The sequence below is a fragment of the Caloenas nicobarica genome, chromosome Z (assembly GCF_036013445.1).
Source record: "Caloenas nicobarica isolate bCalNic1 chromosome Z, bCalNic1.hap1, whole genome shotgun sequence".
NCBI classification, from domain to species: domain Eukaryota; kingdom Metazoa; phylum Chordata; class Aves; order Columbiformes; family Columbidae; genus Caloenas; species Caloenas nicobarica.
The window spans coordinates 92,038,392-92,065,711 of record NC_088284.1 but is presented as its reverse complement, the minus strand read 5'-3'; the positions used below and the strand labels follow the sequence as shown (position 1 = coordinate 92,065,711).

General features: G+C 45.6%; 2 protein-coding genes across 4 annotated transcripts in view; both read right to left on the bottom strand.

Annotated features, from left to right (window-relative positions):
• Window positions 1–663: 663 nt before the first annotated feature.
• GFI1 (growth factor independent 1 transcriptional repressor) lies at window positions 664–10,238 on the bottom strand. The gene is made up of 6 exons (XM_065656852.1): window positions 10,083–10,238; window positions 9,690–9,831; window positions 4,722–5,137; window positions 4,495–4,632; window positions 2,751–2,916; window positions 664–842 (listed from the first exon to the last, which is right to left on the bottom strand). Exons 1-6 carry the CDS (start codon window positions 10,236–10,238, stop codon window positions 664–666), a joined length of 1,197 nt encoding a protein of 398 aa, XP_065512924.1.
• A 9,599-nt stretch (window positions 10,239–19,837) lies between these two features.
• The window catches only part of EVI5 (ecotropic viral integration site 5), an 80,689-nt gene continuing 73,206 nt past the window's right edge, over window positions 19,838–27,320 (bottom strand). For all 3 annotated transcript variants that reach the window (XM_065655693.1, XM_065655692.1, XM_065655694.1), the window contains one exon: window positions 19,838–21,061. In XM_065655693.1, the coding sequence (XP_065511765.1) occupies window positions 20,756–21,061 (306 nt within the window). In that variant the 3' untranslated portion in view covers window positions 19,838–20,755. The remainder of the gene's footprint in view (window positions 21,062–27,320) is intronic.

Sequence of the window (27,320 nt, the reverse complement as noted above, 5' to 3'; positions counted from 1 at the left end):
TTGCACAGAGAGATGGCTCTGGGAGGATAAAAAGGGCCTCTTTTTAACTGTTGATGCAGCTCCTGATTTGCACCAGAACAAGTGAGAGCAGGATCAGGCCCAAGCTAGTACCTTTGCTTAAAAACAAGTGAGATGTCAAACCGCACAGTTCAGTCCTGATCCTCCAGGTTTTCCTGACAGGAAACCAAGAGTGAAGCCATTTAGCACTGAAACTCAACCAAGGCAGAGCGCTCCCTGCATCATGTGCTGATGGCTCTCTGTCCTTACTGTGTAAACACTGTTATACTCATGTTTCTCTGCAAGGTGATCCAAGCTACTGGAAACTTCAGGGGGTTCATCTTGGCCGTGGGAAAACTATTTTACAGCTTCAGGTATTTGGTAGCTTATCCATCTTTGGGGTATCAGGCTTCATATCTAACAGGCTTATTTTCCAGTGTTATTTCAGAAACAGAGAAGGGAAGAGAGAGACCCCAGCGTTTAATTTCCGCTTCCACAGTCATTCGAGTTGAGCTGTCAATGCCTGGGCCTGTCCACTTCTCTCCAAGCTCCTGGTCAGAAAGGTAATGCCAGGATCTGTGCTTAGGACGGGCTTGGGTCCAGCGGGAGAGCCAAGGGAGTCTGTTCTCATAGTGTTGTAGGTGCTTTCCGTACTGCAGCTGGAACTCATTTCAGGCCATGCTGTGTTTCCCGGTGTCTCCGTAAATCCACCTTTCGTTGGAAGCCTTTGCCACACAGGTCACAGCCAAAGGGCTTGAAGCCTGTGTGCTTCCGACTGTGGGTGATGAGGTTGGAGCTCTGACTAAAGGCTTTTCCACACACCTGGCACTTGTGAGGCTTCTCACCTGCAAGCAGAAGGTGGAAGAAAGAGAGAAAGTGTGAAAGAAGCAATATGCTGCTTACGCAGGACCCGAGCAAATAGCAAATGCACGCTGGGCCTTGGAGCTAATCAAAGGGGTTCCTGTGTGATTACCAAATAAGCCATTCTTATAAAAAACATGCAATGGAGAGCTCCAAAGCATTAGCTGAGCCTGCACTCCAGATGAGCAGGCCTGGACTTGGCTGTACCTCCATCAGCCCAGTATAGTCCTGGGAGCAGCCTGAAGCACGGAGTGCTGTCAGGACACTGTAACTTGTGAATACATTCGGCTGCACAGGCTCTGTGTGATTTAAACTGGCTTTGTGTCCTAGAAGCATGCGGAACATGCGGGAAGACCCTCAGGTTGTGCTGAACACCTAACATCGATTATTATAGCATCAGCATAGGGGCAGGTGGAATAGATAGATGGGGGTTGTTAAGCCAAACCCCATGAGCTGTGATCTGTCCCAAAAGGGAGGTCCTGTTCCATGTGAGCAGGATCTCAGTGCATTTTCATAGTGTTTATTATCAGATAACGGATAAGAGAGAACCCAATCACAAAAACCGAGCCTGATTTTCAGAGTGGCTTTTCACCTGCAGACCCCACTGACTTCAGCTCGAGCAACAAACTCTTCTCATGTTTGAAGATCAGATTCTTAGAGCCATAAAATAATACGAAATGTGCTGGAGGCTCAGTTCACAAGCATGTTCTGCATATGAAAGGGATCTCCAATTCAGTTAAGGATCTGGTTCTATATTAGCAATTTAAAAGCCCAGGCACAGTTTCTGACCTCACAACAAAATAATGGCTTTGACTGATTCAGAATTTGGCTGAAATTCTACTTAATTAGGCCTCATTTGAAAAAGTTACTACAGAAATACTTTTTGTGTTCCTTCCTAAAGTGTTAATTTTCATCCAGCAAACATCTGGTGGAAAATCTTTGTAAGTAACATTCATCATTCACTGCTTGTCATCTAGAGAAGTCACAACTAAACAGCACTACGTATAATGCCATCTTTCTACATATTTGCCATTTTTAGGCATCGCCGTTGATATCTGCTGGTGGTCACCACCAGGAAACAGGATTTTGGCTATCTGAACCTTGGATTTGGGCAGTAGCCCTGTTTTTCCATGTCTACAAATGCTTCTGTACCTCACATATCATTCATTTCCCTCTACTTTAAGTGAATGATGCAGGTCTGAAAAGCAAGATTTTAAAGATTTCTGAAAAGCCTGCCTGCTCACTGAATTATATTTTTAAAACAATTTCCTTCAGTGATTCACCTGCACTTTATTAGTTTCCATGTTTATTACTAACAGTGAAACTTGAGAACTCTGCACCTCTCCTTCCATTCTGTATCAAACTGCAGTCATTTCTCAGAAAGTCTGGGTGGAAGAGCAGACAATCTCTGAACAAATATTTAGACTAAGAGTTGGACCCTAGGCCCTCCAGTTTAGTGTTTGATCTAGAGGAGGAGGCTCCTGTTGTTCCTATTGTAAATTGGTAGATCCTGCAAAAAGAAATGCTGCAATCAAATTCACCTGTCATTTTCCAGGGACCTCAGCTGTAAATCAAGGCTACATGAATATAATACCATACAAATCATCTTACACAAAAGCCCTTTGAATAAACATTGGTGGATCCTATTAAAGGAACACTGATTGGATTGCGAGGATTTGGGTTATTTTGCAGCTGCTTTTCATGAAACCACATTCAAATCACCCTCCTTTGCACAAGTAGAGCTCAGATAGCATGAACAGCAGCAGGGTAGTGAGAAGCATGGGGAGGTGCATGTACTGTTCCAGCCAAGGAGGAGCAAACCGCTGCCAAGAGACCTTTTCAAAGACCTGCCCTCACAGTTGGGGCTGAACACCAGCAGCTGCAGGGCTGACCTGTGTGAATGAAGGTGTGTTTCTTCATATCAGATTTCTGGTGGAACCGCTTCCCACAGTACTGGCACGGATAGGGCCGGGTGTCTGAGTGGATGAGCAAGTGGGTGGACAGAGTAGAAGATCTCTTAAAACTCTTGCCACAAATCTTACAATCAAAGCTGCGTTCCTGCAGAGAGAGGAGCCCAAACACACACATGTTACACCAACGATCCCACCAGCAACAAACTGCTCAGCAGCACATCAGTGTTTCCCTTTCTGCCTCAGCAAGCGCTTCCACTTTTCCAGAGAGCTGGACTGGCCTGCAGAGACGCTAACACTGGCATGATATCACCACATGATGAAAAAAGATAACGCACCCTTTCCCAGTGCTGTGCATTGCTCCTCACAAAAATTTAATTGAACAGCTTTTCCTGCTGGCAGGAATGGCCAGGTGGGAGCAGCCCTGACCAACTGGGCAGTGTCCACAGGCACATTTCAGCAGGGGCCCAAGACACGATCACTCCTGTGGGAAGCCCAACAGCCGCAGCACTGTGCAGAGGCCACCTCTACCCTGTGCACAGAGAAGTGGGTGCTGAGGTCTGCTTGGCTCTCCTGGGAAATCTCTGAGGCAGGCTGACTTCTGCTGGCAGGTAACAACTAACTCCTTATTTGTAGTTCCATTAAAATTCAAGTGAAAGGTACTTAGAGCACCTAGGGAAAACAGCTTTTTGGCTTACTACTTTAACATATCAAAATAAATGCATTAAGACCTTGCTGTCTCTCTCCTCTCCCTCACTCTACCACTTTCTTCCACGATAAATCATCTGTTCTTTCTATCCCTTAACTGCCATCATACCTTCCTCTTCCTGCTATGCTTTCATACAATCACCTTAGTCTATTTGGCTTTTAATGTCCTCTTCCTGAAATATTGTCCCCTCCATGGACATAATATACAGTGCTGCTCTTTTCATCATTGTTTAACAGGTGATATTTTCACTCATTGTGAGCTCTGCTGTTGCACTCATGAAATTGTAAATAAAACAGAAAAAAACCCATGGCTGTAACTCTATCCTCCAAAAGCCAATCTGAAGAAGGAAGATATGCCAGGTCAAGTGGGTGGGTGAAGGGGAAATATGGCACAATATCAGTAGGTGGAAAATGTTACAAGTCCTCCTACCAAAATTAACTACCATATTCTTTTGGTGTGTGACTCAGAGGGTGTCGAGACGGGCGAAGTCTGTGCTCTATACCTGACTGGTCGTTCAGATGTTCCCTGCACAGACACAATGACTACAAACAAGGGAAGACTCACTTCTTGGGGGAGGGGAGGAGAAAGCATGATGAGAGCTGCATCGAAAGAAAGCACAGGGAGTTGCTTTAGCTGTTAAAAACAGTCCACATCCACATTATAACCTCCAGCTTCGAAGGTGAAAATTTATTATTTATTATGTTACTTTTGGAGTGCCGAAAGTGCCCATTGCTTAATACAGATGCACGCAAGGTCTGGGGAATGGAAACAAAGCCTGTGTTCTTTATTTGTTGAGTTGCTCCTTTGCTCATTAGCTGCCCACCTTTTCCTCTGCCTGCCACCATATTCTTCACCCACAACTACCCACTACGGGCCTACCATGTTCTCTTCTTCTTCTCAGTTTAGATGCCCACCTACTGCCCTGTGGTGGCCTTCATGGCCTCCCCAGAACCAGCCAAGGCAAGTAGCTGGCCCTGGCCCTTGGACCTTCACCCTGGCAGCCCGCCCCGCTCTCACCTGCGAGTGCACGGCCTTGTGCTGCTCCAGGCTGACTGCATGGCCGAAGGTCTTGCCACACATGTCACAGGCAAAGGGCCTCGTGCCACTGTGTGAGCGGCGCACATGTACCTCAAGGCCATGCGGCGTGGAGAAGACCTGAGGGGAGAGAGCACACAGGGTCAAGCTCACCAAGGAGAAGGGGCTGGGGAAGAGTCATAACCAGCGTGGGAGAAACAGATCCCTACCTTGCTGCACTTGACACATTTGTAAGAGCCAGTGCTGATGAGCAATGGGCGACACAAGAGGTCTGACTCCACTTTGATGCCACCTGGCCCCTTCTCTTGCTGCAGCCCAGGCTGTGTCTCGGCATAGAGTCTGGGTGCTGCTGCTGGTGGCCGCTCAAACAGCCCTGGGGCTGGGGAGCTGAAGTCACCATAAAGTCCGAGGGAAGAGCTACACTCTGCACTGTAGAGAGCAGGCTCGGAGCCTCGCTCGCAAAAGAGCCCCAGGGCTGAGGTTCGCTCTAGCGTCGGGCAGGGCCTGTAGCTTTGCACAAGGTGCCTCAGCTCAGAGCCACCCAGGCTGTTCCACATGTACGGTTTGAAGGGCACTGAGAAGTGGGGTGCTTCATCTAGGGACGGACACACAGATCGCTCCGAGGCTGCAGAAACAAAAGGGCATGGAAATTAGTGCGCTTCACAATCCAGCCACTATCACGAGACAGAATCACTCAGCACTCAGACTTGAGCCCAGAGCCAGAGCCCTGTACTTCACATTATGGCTGCCCTTTCATCTCTAATGGGAGACATGTCGTATTGCATGGCAATGTCTGTGCATCCAGGACTAGCTACTGACCTGCTGTCCCAGCCAAATTATTTAAAGCAGCCACCAATTTTGTCTACCTCCATCTCTGGGTGCCCAGGTGTATATGCACTGATCTGACTGCTGAGACACTAAACAACTCAGTCTGCAACTGCCTTTGGTTTTCTCAGTGTCCCCAGAGAAGCATCAAAGCTGACAGTCCACATCTTTGAGCTCTGATGTAGATCCCACACATCCGTAAAATATATATGACATTACGGAGGTGCCAGAAGGAGCAGGCATGCTGAGATTCACCTGTTCAACAAAACTAAAAACTGCTTGTTGCACAATTCAATGGCCAAATCTAGTCTCTCAACTTCATGCCACAACTGTCCAAAACTATACTACAGCATAACTGAAATAGAGAACAACTTCTGAGGTGCTTGAACGTCATGCCTCACTTTTTCAGAAATAAATCAATCCTCATCTAAATAAAACCACGAGTGATTCAGATTGCTCTGAGTTTCTCCAAGTAAAGAAATTGAGTCCACCCAAAGCAGAGCTTCACAAAATCATCGGTATAGGCCACATTAAAAATTGAAGACTTGAAAAGATTTTCCTAGCAGTTATAATCAAAGCAATCTTCCACCAGGACAAGCTCAGATGGCTTCAGTTGGCTCTAAGAGGCTCACCTTTGGCAATGGCATCTGACCAGGGCAGTGGGCACCACAAGATGAATCACACCTGGGGGGTCCATAGCAGAGTCTGACACAATGGCAGAACGCAGCCTTTGAGATAAGCATCTAAAGGTACAAATGCTCAGGGAGCCTCGCATAGAGGAAAGCACAGCTGGGCAGGGAACATGAGGTACCAGACCCCAACTGTGTCTGCCAAAGATGCTGATTAATGCCCGAGGTGCTCTGCTTTCACTCTTCATCACAACAGGCAGCAGCACTGGGAGAGTCAAATGTCTCCCCTGGACAAATGTTTTAGTGAGCCAAGGAAAAGATGAATCAATTAACTGCTGAAGTATTGATGCTACACAGAGATATTGGCATCCTTTAGAATTTGGGCTTCCAGAATAACCTCCCTTGCCCAAAAACATGTCCACCTACAATTGCTCTCTTGCTTTTTCTCATTCCTGTCAGCTTCACAGCTCCCATGGCTTTCTCAGCCTTTGGCAAACCAGGGGTGGGCTAGGGAAGGAAGGCACGATGTGTTAGGCTATCCATTTGGATAGGCAGATGGTTACGGAGAGTTACAGAATGGAGTGGGAAATGAGGTGAAAATTGAACTTTCAATAACTTGACTCTTTCCTGTCTTTCACATAATTTCAGAGGTTAATAGTCTCAAATTCTTCCACTGAAATTAGCAGTCTTTTGGTTGGAAACATATGTGCACATATCAACTGGGACATTTGAACAGAGTGATGAAATCAAATTAGCTGACATGGTGTTGAGCATGATTTTTCCTGTTCTGCACTGACTGCAAAGTTGTGGTCAGCGTCACATCATCTATCCTGTGTCTTTGCATCCAGTTTCAGTGTTGCCATCTCTCACGATTTTATCACAAGATTCAAAACTATCTTAAAGCCCCAGCTCTTGAAAGTGCATGATTTCATCAGGCCCCCAGCTTTCCTTTTGTTTGCTTGTTCAACTTTTTTTTTTTCTTATAGTCAACTTCTAGCCCAGGTTGTAAAGAAAAGCATGAAAACGTAAACCCTCAGTATTTCAACACTAGAACTGAATATCCACAAGGTATTACTTACAATCTTGATTTCTAAGCCAGTCTGTTGAGTGAGAAGAGGGAAGGCTGACCTGATTTTTGAGCCCCTGGAATTGGCAACGTGGGACACGGTAAACATTGCACCACAGATCAGTTTGCGTGCAATGTTCCTTCCATCACCTCACACACTTTGGAGACTTCTCAAGCACAAGTGCAGGGGAGCCACTCACACTATGCTTCTCATGGGCAAGCTCAAGCCATCCAAGCCCTGTACCCAGTGTCAAGGTGACCTGCAAACCTCGCTCTGCCACACTGCAGGGGACTTTGGTGTCTGCCTCTCCTCCACTCCACAGCTTCTAGGCCTCCAAGGGATGAGAAGAGAGGGACGGATTCTCCCTCTTTTTCCTACCAATTCTGTGCAGCGTTTATATAGACCACTTCCGGAAGAAAAAACATCAATGCTCTTTTTTGAAGGCAAGGCAAACTCAGTCTGAAATGGTTGAGAACAGATTGATATGCACAGCAAAGAAAGATTCGAGTGTCCTCCTCCGCAGACCACAAAACACCACACTGTCTGCAAAACTCAGTTTTAGCCAGTAAAAACCTCCCTTCAAGACTGCAGCATCGACAGGCTTATCAAGAGATACTAATAAACTGCTGCACTGAGCTATCAGGCACCTTCTGTATATGCAAACACATGTGATTACAGACACACGTAGAAACTGAAGTTAAATAACAAAGTGATTTGCACTGATGGAGTCAACAACATATTAGAGTGTTAACAGGTATTGTGTCTGTGCATGCCCGCCTGGATCAGCAGCACAGCACTCAAAGAAACCTGAAATCTGGCTTTCACTGTGTATTGAAGTGTAACCTGCACCTACGTTCACTTCTAGGAATAAGGAGGTGATCATACTACTCACCGCACCTGCCCTGAGCATGATTTAGAAACATAATTTCTCATCCGCCCTGCCTGTCAAAGCACAAAACCTGTGCCCCACCCAGCAAACAGAATCATAGAAATCCAGTCTCTCACCAGTGCATCTTGCAGAAGTGACCTAGGCACAAATTTCAGCTTTGCGCTGAATGTGACAAAGCAGCTGGAAGGCAGAGCGGTTGGGGGGGCTGTGAGAGGAAGCCCGACTATCTAGCCCTGCTGCCACTGCCTTCATCATTAATGTAACAGCACCTCTCTCAATGGACTGAGGTTCATTTAATAAAGCTCTTTCCTTATGGTGCTTGGAGTCTCTTACCTTTCCGTTCCTCCTGTGCGTGGGATCAGACAGTCCCAGGACTGGCCTCCCCCACTCCCTCCAAAAAAATCTTCATCTGGGGGTGTCACCCTTATTTTGCAGATACCTGCCCTGGGTAGCTGGATGGTTGGCAGGGAGCTAATGAGTCCCACAGCGGAGGAAGAAAGGAGTGGGGAGAAGGAAAAGGCAGAGCAGCCCTGGTAAATACCTGCTCCATTTTACTTCTGTTTTTTAGACACCTCGTGAAAATGGTCTGTTTCCCGTGCAGAAATTATAATTATTTGGGGAAGGAGAAGGACATATTCGTTAGAATTAAAATTGCACACATTGCTACACTTTGTGCAGAAGTACTAGCAAAAGAGAGACTGATGCATTGCTGTATTTGTCCCGTCTGTCATTTGCACAGACTGCAACTGTCCCGTGGCTGACTGTGATGATACTGGGCAGCATTTTGAATGTTCACTCAAAGGGCTTTAGGACTCTTAAGAGACAGGGAGGCTTTAAAAATACAAACCCACATCATTACAGTCAGCCGTTGATATGCAAGGACACTATAACGACAAAGTGCTAAAAACAATGGGGAAACAGGACTAAGTATTCGTTTGCTGGCATCTTGCTCTCAGTCGGTAAAGCTGAGGCAATTTTTCCTTCACTAAGACAGAAATTTTTTTTTCCAGCTGTCACTTTTTAACCGAGGCAATAAAAGGTGGGTTTTATATATATATTTTTGTTATAAAATGACACCATTGTATTTTTAAACAAGATAAGTATTCGCGCCAGGCTGGGGACAGCATCTCCCACTGCTCCAACCACATCAAAGGCAAGACGAGGGACCTAAAGACAGCCACTGTAGCCATAAGTGTGAGTTTCCTGGATTTGGGGTGTTTAAATCTGACCGTCATTATTTTCATCTGTTTTTTACGAATACGTTTTTAGAAAAGCAAATAAAACAAAAAAGGGGGAGGTGAGAAGAGAGAGAGAGAGAGAGAGAGATCCTTTTTATAGGCAAGAAATAACCTGAAAGGGGGTTAGGGAAAACAAGTAGCAGGTAGTACAAAACACAGTGTCAACACTGTTTCCTACAGCTGTATAGACAACCTCGTATAAATTTTTACTGTCTCAAAAAACATCTAAACTCCGAGTAGCAGGACCCTGTAGGAAAATGCTGGGACCTTTAAAACATAACCAGCCTGCCACTAGCAATTAATCAGACACCAAAAAATCAACAGCTGATGCCATCACAACTTTTCTGCAGCCTGTCACCCGCTGCTCCTTTAGCAGTGGGAGACGGGCTGGAAAAGCAACCCGAAAAAGACAACCCCAAAACGAGTGGAAGGGACAGATTTGCAGCGCCCGGCCATGAAACTTTGCCCCACAGCACCCATACAGACAGCCGGCCAGACCCTCGCTGAGGGCTGCACTCCCCGGCCCTACCTGGCGAGACGGAGGGCGAGGGAGGTCTCCAGAAATCCTCAAACTCGGACACCCTGTCACAGACGCTGCCCTCGCAGCTCGGCGCTGATTCGGAGGTGCCATCGGCAGCCTCGGTAAGGTGGGATTCCGGGGAGAAGCGCCCCTGGGAAGGCTCCGGATCGGGCAGGACTGTGTGGGACAGCCCCGTGTCCTCGGGGATCTTGCTGTCTGCAGGGCAAAGAGGGCGAGGGAACTCCTCAGTGCGGGTCCGCAGTTGGAGCCAGCCACCTCCCGCAGCGGCTCCGCTCCCACCAAGGTTTACTGCCGGACTCTCTCCAGCCCCGCATCAGCCCCTCCGGCGTCCCGCCGGGGCAGCGGTGCCGCTGGCAGCGGGGTGATGCGGGGCGGGAGGGCTCTGTCCGCCGCAAGCAAGGCTGCGACCGAGGGACTCCTACCTGCACAGATCTGGGCTAGCACCGTCTCCAGCCGCAGGCTGTAGTCCTCGTCGGCGGAGCGGGGCTGGTGGTAGCTGTGCGCTTTCTTGCTCTTCACTAGGAAGGACCTCGGCATGGTGGGGGTGCTGCCACGGCCGGCGCGGCCGCACTCCCTCTCCAAGCGCCGGGCACGGCGGCGGCGGGCGGCGAGCGTCACCCCCGAGTCTCCAGCGGGGCGGCGGCGGGGAGGCGACCTGCGGGGAGGCGCCGAGCCCGCCGGTGAGGGCCGGGGGCGCCGGCCGGGAGGGGTCGCTCGCCGGGGGCGGCGCGCCAGGTGGCGGCGCGCAGGTGGCTCGGGCCACCGCCCCCGGCCCCGCTCGCCTCGTCCCCCCTCCGCGGAGGGAGGCTACGCGGCCCCCCGCCGCCCCCGGTCACGCTCCGGCGGCCCGACGGCGAGCGGTGCCCGGCCCGTCGGAGGAGGGATGCCGGCCCGACAGTGGCTGCCGGATCGGGGAGAACAGGCAACAGCAGCGGCCGGGCAACGTTTGTCGCACGAGCTGGGGCCTGAGGGCGCTGGGGGGGCGGTCATGTGCACCCCTGTCCCTCCGGAGGAGCGCGGCCACACTGGGCGGCATGGGCGCACCGCGCCTCCATGTTTGCGCCCGCACCGGCAGCCGCGGCAGAAGCGGCGCCAACAAAACGCACCCTCGAAACGGCTTATCGGTCCCCACCACCCAGAACAGGCTGGCCGGCGCAGGGCTCCTGTCGGGACGGGCGGGAGAGTCGTTATAAACCTGGCAGCCTAAACCCGACGTCTGAGAGGCTGTTGCTGTCGGAGAGACTGATTCATCCATCCAGCGCGAACCACGATAACGCGAAAACGAACAAAACGGAATCTCTCTTGCAGCCCGCAGCTGTTGGCGCCGCGGCACCTTGCAGCTGCGGGCACCGAAAGCCGGGGCGGGAGAGAGACAAAGTGGGAAACCTCCCGTGTTGGGGGGTGTGCTGCGGGGAGCCGGGGGGATAAGGGGAGCAGTGACCGGCTTAACCAGAGCTTCCCCGAGCCTGCTCCTCGCGGGAAGGCAGGAGAGGTTCACTCCCGTCCAGCGCCAGGCTGCCTTTGTTGTAACACTTGACACTTCGCAGAACGCGAGATTAAACCACGTTTGTTTGGTTCCTTTAGGAGACATCGGGGAGTTGCCCTTTTTTTTTTTTTTTTCGTTTCCCCTCTCACGTCAGTGGCCTCCGGTTTGCGAACAGCGAAAGGAGGGAAGGGGCTCGGCCCTGCGTGCCCCGGCCGGAGCAGAGCCCGTGGCGGGGGCCGGGAGCTGCCCCGCAGGTGGTGATCCTGGCTGCACCGCGACGCCCCGGCGTGTCCGTGCCGCCGGGGGCAGGGCTGCTCCGCGCCGCCGGGGAGGCGCCGCCCCCGGGCACGGCGCCGGCCGGGTGGGAGCGTTACTGCCCAGGCCCACCTGCGCCGCGGTTCATCCTTGAGCGGGGGGCAGGCAGCGAGCGAGGGGCGAGAAATCAAAGCGGCCCGATAACGCATCGGCCTTCCCGACAGCAACGGCAGCCGCAGCCGTTGAGGGGCTCCGGGCGCCAGCGCCGCGTGTTTTCGTGCCGGCGCGGCGTTTTTCCCTCCAAAAGCCACGCCGCGGAAGCGCCGCCGGCCTCCCCCGCCCCGCCGCCCAAGGCCGGAGCCTGCCAGGCGGGGGCTGGGCCCGTGGGAAGGCGAGTCCCGCAGCCCACCTGGCCCCGCGGCACCTGCCCCGCTCCGCTCTCCTCGCGCCGGCCGTTGGCCCGAGGGCCGCGCTCCCGCGCGTGGCCGCTGCCGGCGCCTGGCGGCACGCGGGGCCCGCGCGCGCCAACGGCCGGCGCTGTGAGGGCGCGAGGCCGCGCGCGGGGCCGGCGGTGAGGTGAGGGGACGTGGGCCGAGCGGCCGCTGCGCCCCCGCCCGCTGCCCGCGCCGGGCGAGAAAAGTAAGAGCGCTTACCCATCTGGAGGGGTGAGCGGAGCTGGGCTGCACGCGGGGTTTGCGCCGCAGCCTGCTAGTTTGGGTTACTTTAAATTTAGTCTCCCTTTAAGGAGCAATGGTGCCTGAGTTGGCTTTTTTTTTTTTCTTTTCTGTCTCTCTCAACTCCTTCAGAGCTCGGCCCCCTAAACCACAAATTCCACTTCCTGAGCGTTAGGAGCTTCTGCAACATTTTTTTTTAAAGGCCAAAGCCTCACAAATCAGCACTGTTCACCCTCCTCTCTCTCTCTCTGTCTCTCTGTTTTTCCTTAAATGAAAATGTCTTACCGTATTCCACCTCACAGGGCTCGCTGAAGTGACATCAAAGTGTCATCCTGGAATCGGGCGTTTCATTTCTCTCGGGGTTCTGCTCTAGAAATTACACACATCTATCTGAACTATTCTTGGATCCCCTTCAACTTCCGCAACGAGAACAAGTCACAGATTCAAAACACAGATTGAGTCGAGGCGGGCAAAGGCAGCGGGCAGGGGACGGAGGCGCCGCTGCCCGCCCGGCCCCGCCGGCCCCGCGCAGCAGCCCCGGGACGCGCCGCCCGCCGCCGTCCGGCCGTGCGTGGCGTGGCGTGGCGTGATGATCGGGGCTGAGACAGGGCCCTGGGCGACGGAGACCTCCCCTAGGCTAGAAATAACTTGTTGTGGAAAACTCTTTTGGGATAAATACGCCCAACGGCGCTGAAAATACCTTAAGCCCCAAGCCTAGAGGTTTGCTCATTTCCCTTCGGATTTAGGTAATGGTTAAATATGGAAGGGGTAGGCGAGATCCCCCACCACCCCCCCTCCCCGGCGCACGGTGGCTCTGTAGCTTGAGAGCGATGCAAACACGAAGGCGAAAGAGGAGCGGAGCCAGGCGGGAGGGAAGCCGTTGCCTTCCTCGCCTGCGTGCCAGTGCTCGGGCTGCTAACGCGGGGCGGCAGGCACCGGCGGCGGGCGCGGTAGCGGGGGCCGGCGGCGGGCAGCGCCTCGCGCCTGCGGGGACCCCCGCGCTGAGCAGGGGGGAAACCTGCTCCCTTCTGCAAAGAGAAAAGGGCTCGCCTTGCTCTGCACGCACTCCCCGACCCCAAAACACAGTTTTCCACGGCTAGCCTCGGAATCCTGGTGCGGCCGGGAAATCCGGCTCAGCTCTGCGATATCTTTCTAAGGTGGTTCTGGGCTTCGCTCTCAGATACCTTAGGTCAACTTCGATGAGTGTAGGGCCGCCCGAAGTACGGCTCTGCAGCGAGCAAATCGAGATTTAACACCATTTCCCGTTTAGAAACGACCGAAAATGAAGTCGGACAAGGCAGGAGCAAACCTGAGCCTCCCTCGCGCCCAGAAGAACGCTGGCTTTGCGAACAGGTGCTTTTCCTCACCACCAACCCACCCCCGACGTATTCACAGAAAAACTAGTCACTTTGTGCCTGTGAGCCCGCGTGGAACATAGCATTAACCTGACTTCCCAAAATCTAACTAAGCAAGCAAACACCACCACGAGAAAAACCGACCAACCTTTTGCGTGATGCTTTAGCAGTGACACAAAAGGAAGTTGAAGAACACAACTGACACATCGCCCTTCACACCTTCATTATCGCCGAAAAGTTCCTGATGCTGGGCACAGCAGTTTTACTTACGGCATCTCTGTACCGCGGTCTCCTTGCTGCGCCTTTGGTTGATTACTCTGAAAATAATTCACGCCGTCAGCATCACAAATAAATGCTGGAATCAGTAGAAACAACCATATTAGAACAACTCGATGTAATTTCGTGTATGCGTCTTCGTTGACTCATTGTTTGTGACTTTTTGCAAAACGATCTTTCTCGTTTGTCTCTGAAATGGGATGATGAACTAATAGCCTTTCGATCACCTTTGTAAACGGCGCTTTGGCTGCGCGTGATGAAAGCAACAGAAAACATTACTGTAAATTACTATTAAGGCTCAAAACCAATTCTGACCTGGTTACAATGAAACACACATTCGTCTTTAGACATCTCAGTTGAAAACGCACACACCGCTTTTGCGCGTTGGGCAGCGCGGCGGTTCCCGCGCCGAAGGTGCTCGCTGCGTGCCGAGGAGCGGGATGCGCTGCAGCACCGGAGCGCCCGCGGCAGGCGGCCCCGCTCGGGGCTCTCCTGCGGGAGGCACCGCGCCGAGCCCCCTTAGGCTTAGCCCATCTGCGGACGGCACTTTCTCACCCACTGCTGCCCACACTGCTTAAAAGCCTTCGGCAAAAGTAAGGAAATCAAACGAGTGAATCAAGGGAATGCTTAGTTCAGCATACAATCTGTCATGGAATTGGGGATGCTGCACGGGCAGCGGGAACAGACATCCGGCTCCTGGGGCGTCCGCTTTCTCAAACGACTGGAGGGGAAAGGGTCCGAAAACGCCGTTGTTTCGTGATTTGCAAAACCAGCTCGTGCCTGGAGCGCACCGTGCCTCCCCAGGGTTTCCTCAGGGCGGACGATTTGCTTTACGCCGCCGGTGAGGACGGGACAAGCGAAAGGCGAGCGCTGCCCGCCAAGACGTGCGGAGGACGAGCCGAGGCTCCCACAGGCACCTCGTGCCGGTTTAGCTCTGTCGGCAGAAGGCGCGCGGCCAGCAGCCCGCCGCCGGGCCGGGGCAGGCGCCGGGGACTGGCACAGGCTGCCGTTACCGGGAGCTCCCGGCCGCACCGCTCCGACCGCGCGGGGCCGCGCCTGGCGCGCGCGGGCGCTGCTGCGGCACGTGCCCGCGGGCGGCGGCGCGAGGCCGGGCGAGGCGGGAGCGGCCCGCCCGCCCTCAGCTCCCCCGGGGGCCGCCAGGGCGGCCTCGGCGCGGGCCGCAGCTGCGCCTGCGAGCGCCTCGGCGCTGCCTCCTCTCCCGCTCCCGGGCCTTTGCCGGCCCCGGCGCATGCTGCAGTTCGTGAGCTTTTTTTCATCCTGTGGACTTCCCGCCCTTTTTGTCTGGAGGTTGCCCCTCAGAAATATCTCCGGGTTGCTATCCCTGCAGAACAAGGCACCGAAAGAAAAGTGCTGCAGCTGCTGCGATCCGTAGGTAGGGCCTGAAGGCAATTTCATCTCCTGAGCCTCTGGCAGCCATTGTCCCAAGGCTCTTTCCACCCTCGGGAGGGTGCTATCTGTAGTAACAGCACACTGAGCAGAGGCGAATGGACTCAGCTCTTATTCTTGGTTTATGGTGTGAGCTATGTGCCGCAGTTCAGTAACCTTCAAGATGGTCTTGTGTATGCAGTGGTCATCGTGTGACACTACAAGTGCTGTGTGACAATACCAAGTATTCTGCATCCCAGTGTGAAACAGCCAAAGGCCAACGGTCCTGAGCTGGTGGAGAGAAGTAATTAATCTGAAGTGTGGGTGAGGGACTGGGGATGGGTTTTAACAGAGATGCTCTAATGCTTCCCCCAAAGAGAGTGTGACATTCAGTTAAACATAAAGCCTTGGTAAGCTACCGTTGAATGCAACGGTAAGTACATGATCGTTACCCCATAGTGACAAAAGAAGAAATGAAGGAAGAAATGAACAAATGAAGAAATGAAGAAATGAAAAGGAAGAAGTGAACAAACGAAGGGGTTTAAACTAGGGCGGGATTATGTTATAGTCGTGTTTAAGACTGAAGAGCTACTCAATGTAATTTACTGCACTATTCAGAGCAGCTGCCTGATGCCACCATTAGAGCTAAGAAGACATCAGATAAGGCACCAACGGTGACGGGATGCAGATGAGATCTTCGTGTTCGGAAGTGGTGAGACACTTTGTAACAGGAGAAAGGATTTGAAGAACAGGATTTGACAGGTTAGCTGCTTGGTACATAGGGGAGGAGTAGAAATTGCTTGCGTGTGGAAGTCAGGATTGGGACAAGGCAGCAAAGAGGGTGATTCTGTGGGGAACTCCTGAGAAACGTATGCACTTTAAAGTGATAAAACCCGACATCACAGTTATCCAGAATACTTTCAGTAGGAGAAGCCGCTAGAACTTGTAGCACTGTGCATTCTGTTGGGAAGTGTCTTTATTTTTTTTTTTTTTTGGTAAATATTTAATTATTTTTACATATCCTGCTTATTGTTTATTTTTCCCCCCAGCATGTTGTCACTAGCTTCTTTATGTTTCTCCTTGTGACATAAACACATGCTTTAAGTATGTGAGATGTTAATGAGTTATTTTGATAGCAATTTTTTTGATTGCTGGAGAAACCAAAGTAATTTCTGCTGCTCTCAGAGCAGATTAGAAAACAAATGATCACTGAGCATGAGCTGGAGCGGGAAAGTGACAGGAGGCTGTGGTGTTGAAGGCTGGGATGAAAAGAGGAATTCCAGCTTTGGGAAGGAGCAGACTCAGAACTTATTACCTCTACTATGAATAGGAGGAAGTTGAATCAACGGGTTACAAAATGTGGACTATGAAATGATCTCAGAAATTTTAGTGGGATGCTAGAAATTTCAGTCATTTATGCAACAATATACAATTCTAAGAGTATGCCACATTGATTTTGTTTTCAAAAATTTTGAAATGAGGTATTAATTCCTGGAAAAGGGAGGGTGTTAAGCTGTTGTATCTTGGATCTAGCAGTTGTATCTTAGTCATAAATGTCCATATACTTGTAGGCAAGCGTATGTTAGCATGTTTTCTCTGCTCTGATGCTGAAACTTCATGCTATATGGAGGTTATATTGAAAGTCGATTTACTGTGTGCTTTTCATTCCATCATTTAGACCCTCTGGTTCTACGGAATACTGCGTAAATGTATTTCACTGATTTTTCTTATGTCTTGAGCTAGTTTGTTAAAACCACAAACAACCAAAACCCTTGGAGAATTACAAAAAATATGTTGGTGCAATTATACTGATAAAAGTATTTCGCAGAACAAAAATGAACTTCATTAAATCCAGAAATCTGTTAGCTGATTCATAGCTTTCCTCTTCCCTTTTAATACACATAGAGTAAGTAGCTGCAGCATAATTAAATGTAACATGGTAGTTTCCACTTAAATTGTACTAACCTCTGTTTTATAGATTGATTTTTTATTTTAGCCTCCAGGACTAGCCTAATGGCTTTCCTGGGGGATTTGCATTATCCTCTGCCTTCCCCCAAAATGAGCTACATTATGTGGAGCCTCTACAGGTAAGGGAATCACCAGCACATCCAGTCTAAAATGTGGAATTTTTTTTGCTAACATATCTTTAGGTCATTCTAGTTTAAAATGTAAATGTTGTATGAGCATCAAGTTTCACTAAGTCACTAGCATAGTCTCTGCTATAGAACAGTGATTACATTAAAAACCCCAGAGAAGCACGCAATTCCTTCTGTGTTGCTGTTCCATGAAATGGCTCAGTACTGATTAAGTTCAGTAGTACAAGACTTACAAAGTGGGTTTGTTAAATTTATGCAACCCCCTATGGAGATACTTCTTTTAATCACTTCCATAGCAATATATTTTAGTTAAAATAATACAGGAATTGCACATACAGTTGAAAATTGAATTTAGTGGAAAATACTAATCTGTGAATGTGTATGTAGATGAGGCCTGTATTTTGTCAAAAAACATGACCAACATGAACAAATAGTTGTTGAGCTGTGAATGTAATATACATTTCTTAACTTCACAGATATACTTTCTCCCAACTAATAGTTTTCCCAGTTTTTCACAGATGTTACAAACTTCTAATATGTGAAATGAAATTACTGAATTAAAAAGAGGGCTCATCATAAATGCTATTAGGACCTAAAATATTCACTCCCTTAGCCTGGAGAAATAAGAAAATGTAAACATGGAGGCTTCTCTAGCTAGCGAAGACATTTGATAGACTGGGAAAGCAGAACCATTTTCACTACCAAACATAAAACGTAGTTCATATGGAAACTATATAGCAGAGCATCCCCCTTCCCTGTTTTACCTGTCTTCTCAGCTGCAGCACTTGCATATGCAAGAATCTTAAGTTTTCATTTTTACATGCTTTTATTACCTTATGCCTTTAGCATTCATATCGAGCTCTTGCAGTCTGCATGAAAAGAGCACATCTAAGATAATGGCAATGTTTGTTAGAAGGTCATGCCAACGAGGTCATGGTGTGTAGCATAATTAGCATGTTTTATTTATTGACACATTAGTAAATATATTATCTATGCTGTTGATGATTTGAGGTTATTCTGGTGCATATTCAGATTATAATATGCATAGGCAAAGAGTCAAGTTGCAGAAAAAGCAGGATGATCCTGAACAACCTCTCAGCTTGTCTTCATAGGATATTCTGTGTGTAACTAAGTCTTCTGAAACTGCAGCATGTTCAGTGATTGACCTTCACCCCTAGAAGAGATGCAGTTAGTTTGATAAGGAATTTTGTTTTTCCCTTGATATTTTTATTTATGCTGTTATTCAGTATGAGTATTTATTCTATTAGTATACTTTAAAACCACAGAAGTTCAGGAAATAACCCTTGCCAACTGATCTCATTTGCTATCACTTGAACAGTAAGGCAGTTATTGCAAAATCGTAACACTTCACTGTTCAAACAGGATTTTTATGGCTCTCCAACTGAATTTTGCTCCTGCCACTTACTATGGAACATTGCCTTTTTTTAAAAGAGACTTGCAGCTGGTATTGATAGGCAAGGAGACATTTGTCACCCTATCCCCTTGGGCAACAATTATCCAGATGCAAACGTAAGTTACCAGATGCTCACTGGAAGGAAAAAAAGGCAACTGCTACTTGTTAGTGAACAAAAGTGCTCCTGATTTGGTTTTGCATACATGAAATTTCCAACAGGGATCAGAATCAGTCAACTAATCCACCTCAGAGATGGTAATTTCCACAGGCTATACTGGGAACTATGTATTTACAGGTAGGATGTGGGGAATTTTGCAGAAATGCTGAAAGCAAGTTAGGAGCCACAGAAATCAGTAACTTGGAATTTATCACCCACTTGCTTTAAGATTTAAATTAGATTGCACTTGAGCAGATACTACTGCTGAGAGGCCCAGAATATGCTTCTTCCCTGCAGCCTTGCCTATCATTCTTTGAACATTTGTTATCTCCTCAGTTGTGCTATTTCTTTCTGAGGACACATTCAAAATAAAAGTAAAGGAAATGCCTAACAGGACCAGCAGATGCATTCAGCAGTTTGGTTCCACACTTTAGCAGTTTAAAACAACTACACTGCTTCTCATGGCTAGCAAGACGGCTAACATACATACTGACTCTCAGTATCAACTTGTGCATGGCGCTTTTTTTTTAATTAACAGAACAGTTGCAAACATTGCTAAAAAAATAGGTCTTAAGGATTGTTTAATTACACGATTGCAATAATAGCTGCCATTAAGAATATTCTTGACTAGAATGTGTCTGAGAGGGCAAGTGTTCATATGACCATAGCAGAATATCTTGTTCTGTTCAAGAAGCTAGGGCCATTTTACTGGTCTCAATTTTCAGGCGAGTGTGGAAGCAGAATGCTCACATCAGCTCTTACTGCTTTGCTGCATCACAGCTATTTGGTGACAGGACCAATAGCTAATTTTGTAGACGGGTCTGCAATATATAACTGTAAGAAGAGTGAACTTACATATTTTTACTACACTGACCATGCCTTCATTAGAACTAACTGTAAGACATGAATAATTTTTCACCTTATTTGAACTACCACTCTAATCTAGAGCCAGCGAGTAACTAACTATGCAGTAACCAAGGGCTGTAGCCTAGAAGTGACTAAACAGTAAATGCTGCAACCTTGTTAAATCATGAAAAATTTATTTTCATTACATATATATGAAGGTAAAAGATTTCAGTCAATAGTGTTTTGAACAAGCATTTCCAACATGAACCTGTTAGTGTAGCTAGGCTGAAACTTAAAGTTAGTGTTTTGCCTTTATTTAGTAATTCATTTCTAGTGTGTATATACAGAATTCATTTTCCTGTTAGAATACCAGAGACAGTAATATTGCAACATTTACATTCCTCATATAAAATGGTGTAATGTACATTTTCAGCTTGGTGTAGATATATAAATATGTACAAAATAAACATTATGGTAATTAATATATTCAGACCAGGTATTATTTAGTAACATCAAAAGCAGATACACATAGATTTAAGTGAAAATGGTGAAAAACACCTTTATGACATTAGTGACCATTATTTCCATATATGAAGTAGTACAGACAAAGGCTCCTCTTTCAAGCCTTCTGTGGGCATCCAATAACTTTAGTAAAAACAAAAGTAATCGAGAAGCATAAGATAATTATATATATATGTGTCATGATCAGATGGTTTACTAGAGTCCATCTTGATCACAAATGGATAACAATGTAAAACATACACATTTGTTCAGAGCATAAAATATTGCACAACAGCAATTTCTTTTGAGGAAAATAATTCCTGTGTTTGTGAACAGCAAAAATGGTTCTTATGCATTAAAGAAATGATATATTTGCAGTTTCTAAACCAAGGAACATTCAGTAATACTGTCAGAACTGTCATCCATCAACTTCTTCCCAGCCTGTTCTATTGCAATGGTACGTCACTAGCGAGATTTGGCAAAGAGAGAAGGCAGATGAACAGTACATGTATATGTTTATCACAGGCCAGACCAGATCCAATAGTTTCAGTTATCTGACTTCACCCTTAAAGAAGTATGAAATCCCTCAATGCTAGTCACAGTGATAATCACACAGTAGTAGAGTAAGATTCCATTCTTCTCTGCTTGGAAACCATCTTATCTGAATTCCCAGTCTGAAGGGCACCTTCCTCAGCATCACTGTCACTGCTGTCTATAACTGTGTGATCCAAAGCCATCTGACCAGTCCTTCTGTGTAGATGAAAGTTCACCCCACTCTCCTGTATGGAGTTGGTTATAAAATCTTCATCAGAAGAATGAAATGATTCATCATCTCCTGTGAAATGGTTGACAATGTGAATCCCATCAAAAGTGGGTTGGTCTGAGAAGTCTCTCTGGCCTTTTAGACATTTGATCTGTTAGAAAAAGCAGAAGTTAACAGTTAATCAGAGCTGAAGAGTCCAGCAGTTAAAAAAAAGGACATTTCCAAGAAATTTCTCATCGAACCGTTACTGGATTAAGTTAAACAGTATATCTAGAAGCAGCAGATTTGATGATCGCTTTGAAACTCAGCTGGAATCAGAACACAGCGACTTCTCACTCTGGCTGCCCAAGCAAAGACCTTGAAAGAATGTCTTAAATAGTACTTGGAATTCTCAAAAATTCTTCTTCCACCCACACAGTATTTCAGTTTTAAGGCTTAATAATCAAGGTGCCTAGTAGAATTTAGAATTTCATTGCAACTACCTCAGGGTCAGTTTGACAGTCTAAGAGTATTAAGATTAAAAATGCGTTACAGAAACTTCCTAATGTCACTCTGGAAGGTCAAAAAGGAAGATGCACCAAGTGCTATTTTGTAAGCGACTTTTCACAGTAACAGAGACCTGGAAAACAGAAAGAAGAAAAAGCCTGAAGAGCTTCTTTACACAAATCTATTTGTTGTTTCAGAAATCTGAAGCAATATTCACTTTGATAAATAAAAACTCCCATAGCTCCTTGCTGTTGACACCAATAGAAAATTTTACCTGTCCATTTGGGGAAGAAGGGATCTCTACTTACCATGGGCTTATTCAAAATATGAGAATAAAACAGGTTGAAAAAAGATCACAAGAGTCATAATCATGCTAGAAGCCATCAAATCAGATGTTAATGGCAAGTAAAAGCTCCAGTTTTTAATATATATCCAAACATCTCTGCTAAGAATATGAGTACATGCTGTAGACCTAAACCATTGTTGTAATTACACATGCTAATGTTAGTTTTTTGCATTTTCTTCACATACACATAGGCTGCAGTTGTTTCATGAGGAGCTTGCTTGTATAAAGGCAAGCAAACCAAAAAGTTTCACACTTGCACAGCATAATTCATGATGTAAACAAAATCAGCTTATGCCAGATATTAGATATTGGACAGTAGCATGTATCTGGAATAAATAATTTTTACTAGCTTATGTACTTAGATGCAGAAACCCTGATAAAGAGATTCTTGTGTTATTTAGAAATATTATTCCTAAAAGTAACCTGCAATGTGACCAGATTGGCTGCCACATAAAGTGTCAAAAACAGCTATCCATTTTAGTCACTACAAAAATAAAACACAGAAAATCAAAACAAAACCCAACAGTTTCTCTCTGCCCTCACCACAGAAAAAAAATCTCCACTGTACAAGTAGACTATATATTTTATATTAGAATAAGAAATTACATGCTTTAGGTCTGCATAGTTAAGCCATTGGTTCACCTGACATTATTAAGCTGATACTCAATGTTAACTGTTTTGAATATTCAGAAAGCCAAACCAATGACTTCAGCTGTTTTCCTAAAGACTTTAAAACACACACGGCAAAATCATGGCTTCATGGTTTTAGGCAGTAGCCTTTCCAGACATCAAATGAGAGTCTGTGGAAAACACTCCTAGTGAAAAAATAATGAATAAGGTTTTGTAGTAACAACATAAACCCCTTGATTTTGTTTTTAGTATACTTCCTATTGATGCCCAACATTGTCTTGTCCTGGCTGCTGCTGCACACGAAGCCAATGATGTCAAGAGGACTCTCAGCAACAACTTGAAAATATCTTTCCCAATTTGTAACTACCAATTCCGTGTGCCATTATGTAGGTATGGCTTAGATTTTGCAATTAATAAATTACCTCATTCACAGTAAAGCTCATTTGTCACCTAAGAGACACTTGAGATTCTTGCCATCAGTTTTTTATTTGAACATGCAAAAAGAGCTTAAAGTAAGAAGTAAAGAATTATGCCAAGATCTTGTCATTCGTGTAGCATATCAAGATAGTATGGACTTGGAGCGGGGGGGTGCATGGAACCCCTAGTTCTACTCTATCCTTAATCATTCCACCTGAAGGAAGAAGAACAGCCCTTTTTCTTGCAGCCATGTTGAGCATAGCGTGGACTTACTCCCCAAAGTCAGTCACTTGTGTCCTCTTGTACAAAGAGCCAATATTGGTTAAAGCCTTTCAGTTTGGGGTCTGGCCCTCCTTCATGTGAGGGGAACTAGACCTCTGTCACCCTGACAAGTGACATTCAGATGAACCTTGGCAGTTTCTTACTGCTTCAGTTTTGCAAGAATCTCAAATCTGATCACATCTGGTAAAAACCAAACCAAACCAAACCAGGTCTGGTAAACCCACATTTTGTTTTTAATTCTCAAATCCAGGTCATATTGTCTAGATGACTGCAGCTTCAACCCAGTTTTCAGTACAGCACATTCATGTGGTCTTTAGGACATTTTGCAGGGTTAATAACATTATGTGACTAAAATGTATGTCATAATTATCCATTCAAAAGCCAGCTGAATCAAGAACAGAATGTGTTTGCATTTATATACCTTCTCATGCCTAAATAATTCAGAATTTTACAGACAAACTCTATGTCCTACTGGTCAACATATGAAAATACTTGAATGGTACATACTCTTAACACGTAACAGTGCACTTTCACAAATTCAGAAGAGCTGGAAAAAAAGCTAACAATCAGACCCTTGAACCTCAGAATAAACTTTCTTACCTGATGCTGACTGCCTCATCAAGTCAGGCATGAAGGAGAGACAGTAAAGAGAAATTTAGACAGTTTAGTACAATTCAAAAGTTCTTCCATGTTATATCATAGAATAGTTTGAAGGGTGCTAGTCAGTTGCATGCAAGTTATATTTCTAAGCCCCTTTGCTTTTTAAATAGAGAACATAGGTCAAATTTTCAACTGGGACTCTGTGAAAGAGAGTTCTACTTCAGCTCTGGGAGACATTTTCATGTTGTAACCTGTGAGGTTTTTTTTAAAAGCTGGGAATTCAGTGGTGGAAAGAAGTCAAACTATAATGTTACTTTCTGGTCCCTTTAAAAGGTTTCAGTAACTAATTCTTGAGATTTGCTCAGTTCTGAAGTAATAAAGAAGAGTTTTAACAAAGCCTGACAGTAAATATTCAGTCTACACACAGTAGGATAAGCAAGTAATACACAAGCGAGATCAAAATATAAAAATATGACCACTGCCTTGGGTGAGTGAAATTTGTTTTGGCAGACGCCAGTATGTTAAATCTTAAAAAAATAAAGATACTGAATTCTCAGTGCTTATAGCAAGAGGAATCTAAAAATCAGAGTTCCCTCTTTATTTGTCCCCACCTTAGTAAGAGTGGGAAGTCTTAGTAAGATTTCCTGCTTAAAAACCAAATATGATTCAAAAGAAAACTAGAATGTTGCTGAAAGTATGATCTGACCACATTTAGCTGAAGAGAAACAAGTCATAAGCATTTTCAAATACCTGTTCTATAATTCAGAAAAGCATTGTCAACATGAAAAGTGAGATTTAGAAGGCAAAATCTAATTACAAGCCAATTAAAAATATCGGTTATGATCTATTAAATTATAATTACAGTTAACATTAATAAAAGCAGTTTAATTGGAGTTCTTAAGAATTCCTGAAACAGTCCACAGCATCTAATGAGATCCCTTATGGTACTTAACAGTTGACTGCCACTTACTGCAGACCCTCTCCTATTGTGACAACATCACTCCAGTTTACGGCATACACTAGTACACAATTACTTCTATTAAAAAAGCTCCCAGTAACTTCTTTTGGAAAAATGCTTATCTCAGCAAATGAAGTAGTTACAGCATCTCAGACTGAATTAATGGAAAATGCTCTGCCATTTGGGAGACAAATATGTCCAGTAGGTACTACAATGCAGGAACATTTCTGCACATGCACACAAAAAGAATGAAGAACATCAAGGTTGCAGGCCTTTTCATGCTACTTGGTCACTTCCATGAACACAAGCAACTCCTTAGATATCTTAAGCTCTCTGAAGACCATTTTAAAATATACGGTTGTACTTCCACAGTGAGTCACATTCATACCGAAACCATCGCAACATGAACGCTGCAGAAATGGAGACATCATGAGCTAAATGAATAGTTGCAGAAACTAACATTAGCAATCCATCACCTAAAACAATTCTTGGCAAATTTAATGGCTGTACAGCTACAATGCAAATGTGTTTCTAAAGTTCCGCAACAGAATCAGCTTCCTTATATGAAAGGGACTGCTAAGCAGGCATTGTGACAGAACTGTATCAGAGCATTTTAATGAAAAACATCACTTATTGATCTTTGAAAAGTCTGAGATTAAAAAAACCCACTTAAGTATAGTTTAATGTAACCTGCAATAAAGAAAAAGTTTAATGAAAAACCAAGCCAACTTTAAAGACACTCTTTATTTTCCTCAAGCATGAGACAGTTTTTACCCAAACATGTGGATCATATGCAAAAGACAGAGGATAGTCTTTTGAGAGCCTCCTGACAACTTGTATAGCTCTCAAGATTACGTGTCAAATAAGTCAACGCTTATTACATATAATACAGTATTTGTTTAGAAACAGTGACACATTCTCTAACAAAGTTAAAAATAAATTTGAAAAATATATTTGAAATGAGAAATGTTTTATCATTGTAACTGTATTAGGACAAAGCTCAAAGTTGTGGCTTTTATTTCAGTGTCAGTGAATTTCCTGTTTCACTTCAGTTAACATTAAGGTTTTTTAATTAAAGCTGTAACTATAAATGCAGGCATCATCAGGATTATTGACTTGTAAGTAACAGCCATGAGAAATGCCAGACAAGGGCCATTCTTGGAAATTACTGATGATTCAAGAAGCCCAAACCAACCAAACCAATGCTGAATCCAGGACCTCCCATTTACTCTGCTTGCTCCTGTTATCCGATCACTGTTGTCCCTCCTGAGGAAGAGGCCCTCATACCATGGACTCACTGTTTGAAAGATAACAAACAGCTGAGAGGGACTGTATGGGCTTCTCTTCCCTTTTGATCCGTATGAAAAGCTGCAGAGATGGCCACCCCCACATCTCATACCAAAGCCATCTTGGTTTCTCCAATAACACATCAACCTCTAGAGATTTAAAAACTGAATTAAAATACATTTTGTAGACCTTAAAAGATACACACGGAGTATGTTTTTTTTAAAAAAAGGAGGGGGGAAGAAAAAAGAAAAATCGCAATGAACTGTCTTTTCCTTGCACTGTGAGGCAGGCATGGGAGAGATCCGCAACAATCTGATACACTTCGTAGAGAAATTCAGGAAACAGATTACATCTTCTTTTATTGCTTTCACATACTTGTCTTTTTTTTTTTTTCAATTTAAGATTAAAACTCTTCCAGAACAACTTTGAGTCTTCTCAGATTTCTTAAAGATGTTCTGCTTCAGGTTAAGATCTGACTAACTAATTTTGAAATTCACATAATAGAAAATCATATTCTCAAATAGGAAGTGTTTCTATGATGTTCTCTTTACCGCTCCTTTCCCCGAGATCTAATTTCTTGTCAAAATCCAAAAACCCCCAGCAAATTAGCTACATTCTATTGAAATCAAGTTGTTACACATGCCAATGAGTTGTTGAAGAGTCATGGATGTAGGAAGAAACTGAATACTTTTAAAAATGCACTAAAAAAACCTGGAAAACTATCACGGGGAACTTTTATTACAATACTAACATGAACAAAAAATACTTTTTCCCCTTGTAGTTCACCTAAACTACAAATATTAAAGTTGGCCTGAAGTGTTTAGGGTGGGGATTTGACAAATTTGGGGTTTAGCAGATTGGAATCATCATTACATAGTTTTATGATTTGTCTTTGCTTTTGCCTCTCCCTCACCCCCAAAAGTGATGTTTGTAAGGTAGTACTCAAGATTCTAATCAGAGTCTAACTTAACAAATTAGACGAGTTAAGCAAAATCAAGCAAACTGAAATTGCTGTTAAAAAAAACCCCAGTGCCTTATGTACTGTGACTGAAAAAAGCAGGAAATATCTTGATCACACTTACAAATAACACACAGTGATAGCATTTCAAAAATCTGTTTGCAAAATTGCTTTATTTGCTTACTAACTATAAAGCACAATTAAACATTTCATTTATCATGGAGCCTTTTTTTTTTAAGACATAATTTTGTCATTGATATCCTTTGAATGTGGAAATTAATTTCCTCATCTAAAAATTTTCACCTAGCAGAAGTTTCAGTCAGATAAACAAAATGCCAATTTTTAAGGAGTCTAGCAATGACCTTTGAAATGAAGTTGTTAGGCAGTCGCTGTAGGAAGAGCCAAGCTGCACTCCAGCATACTCAAGACTGTCTGGGATCCACTTT

Excerpts from the sequence above, each read along its gene's own strand:
- GFI1 (XM_065656852.1), bottom strand. The coding sequence starts at position 10,238 with ATGCCGAGGTCCTTCCTAGTGAAGAGCAAGAAAGCGCACAGCTACCAC. Across the intron at positions 5,138-9,689 it reads CTCGCCCTCCGTCTCGCCAG|CCTCGGAGCGATCTGTGTGT; the intron begins GTAGGGCCGGGG and ends TTGTTTCTGCAG. Across the intron at positions 843-2,750 it reads ACACACCTTCATTCACACAG|GTGAGAAGCCTCACAAGTGC; the intron begins GTCAGCCCTGCA and ends TTCTGCTTGCAG.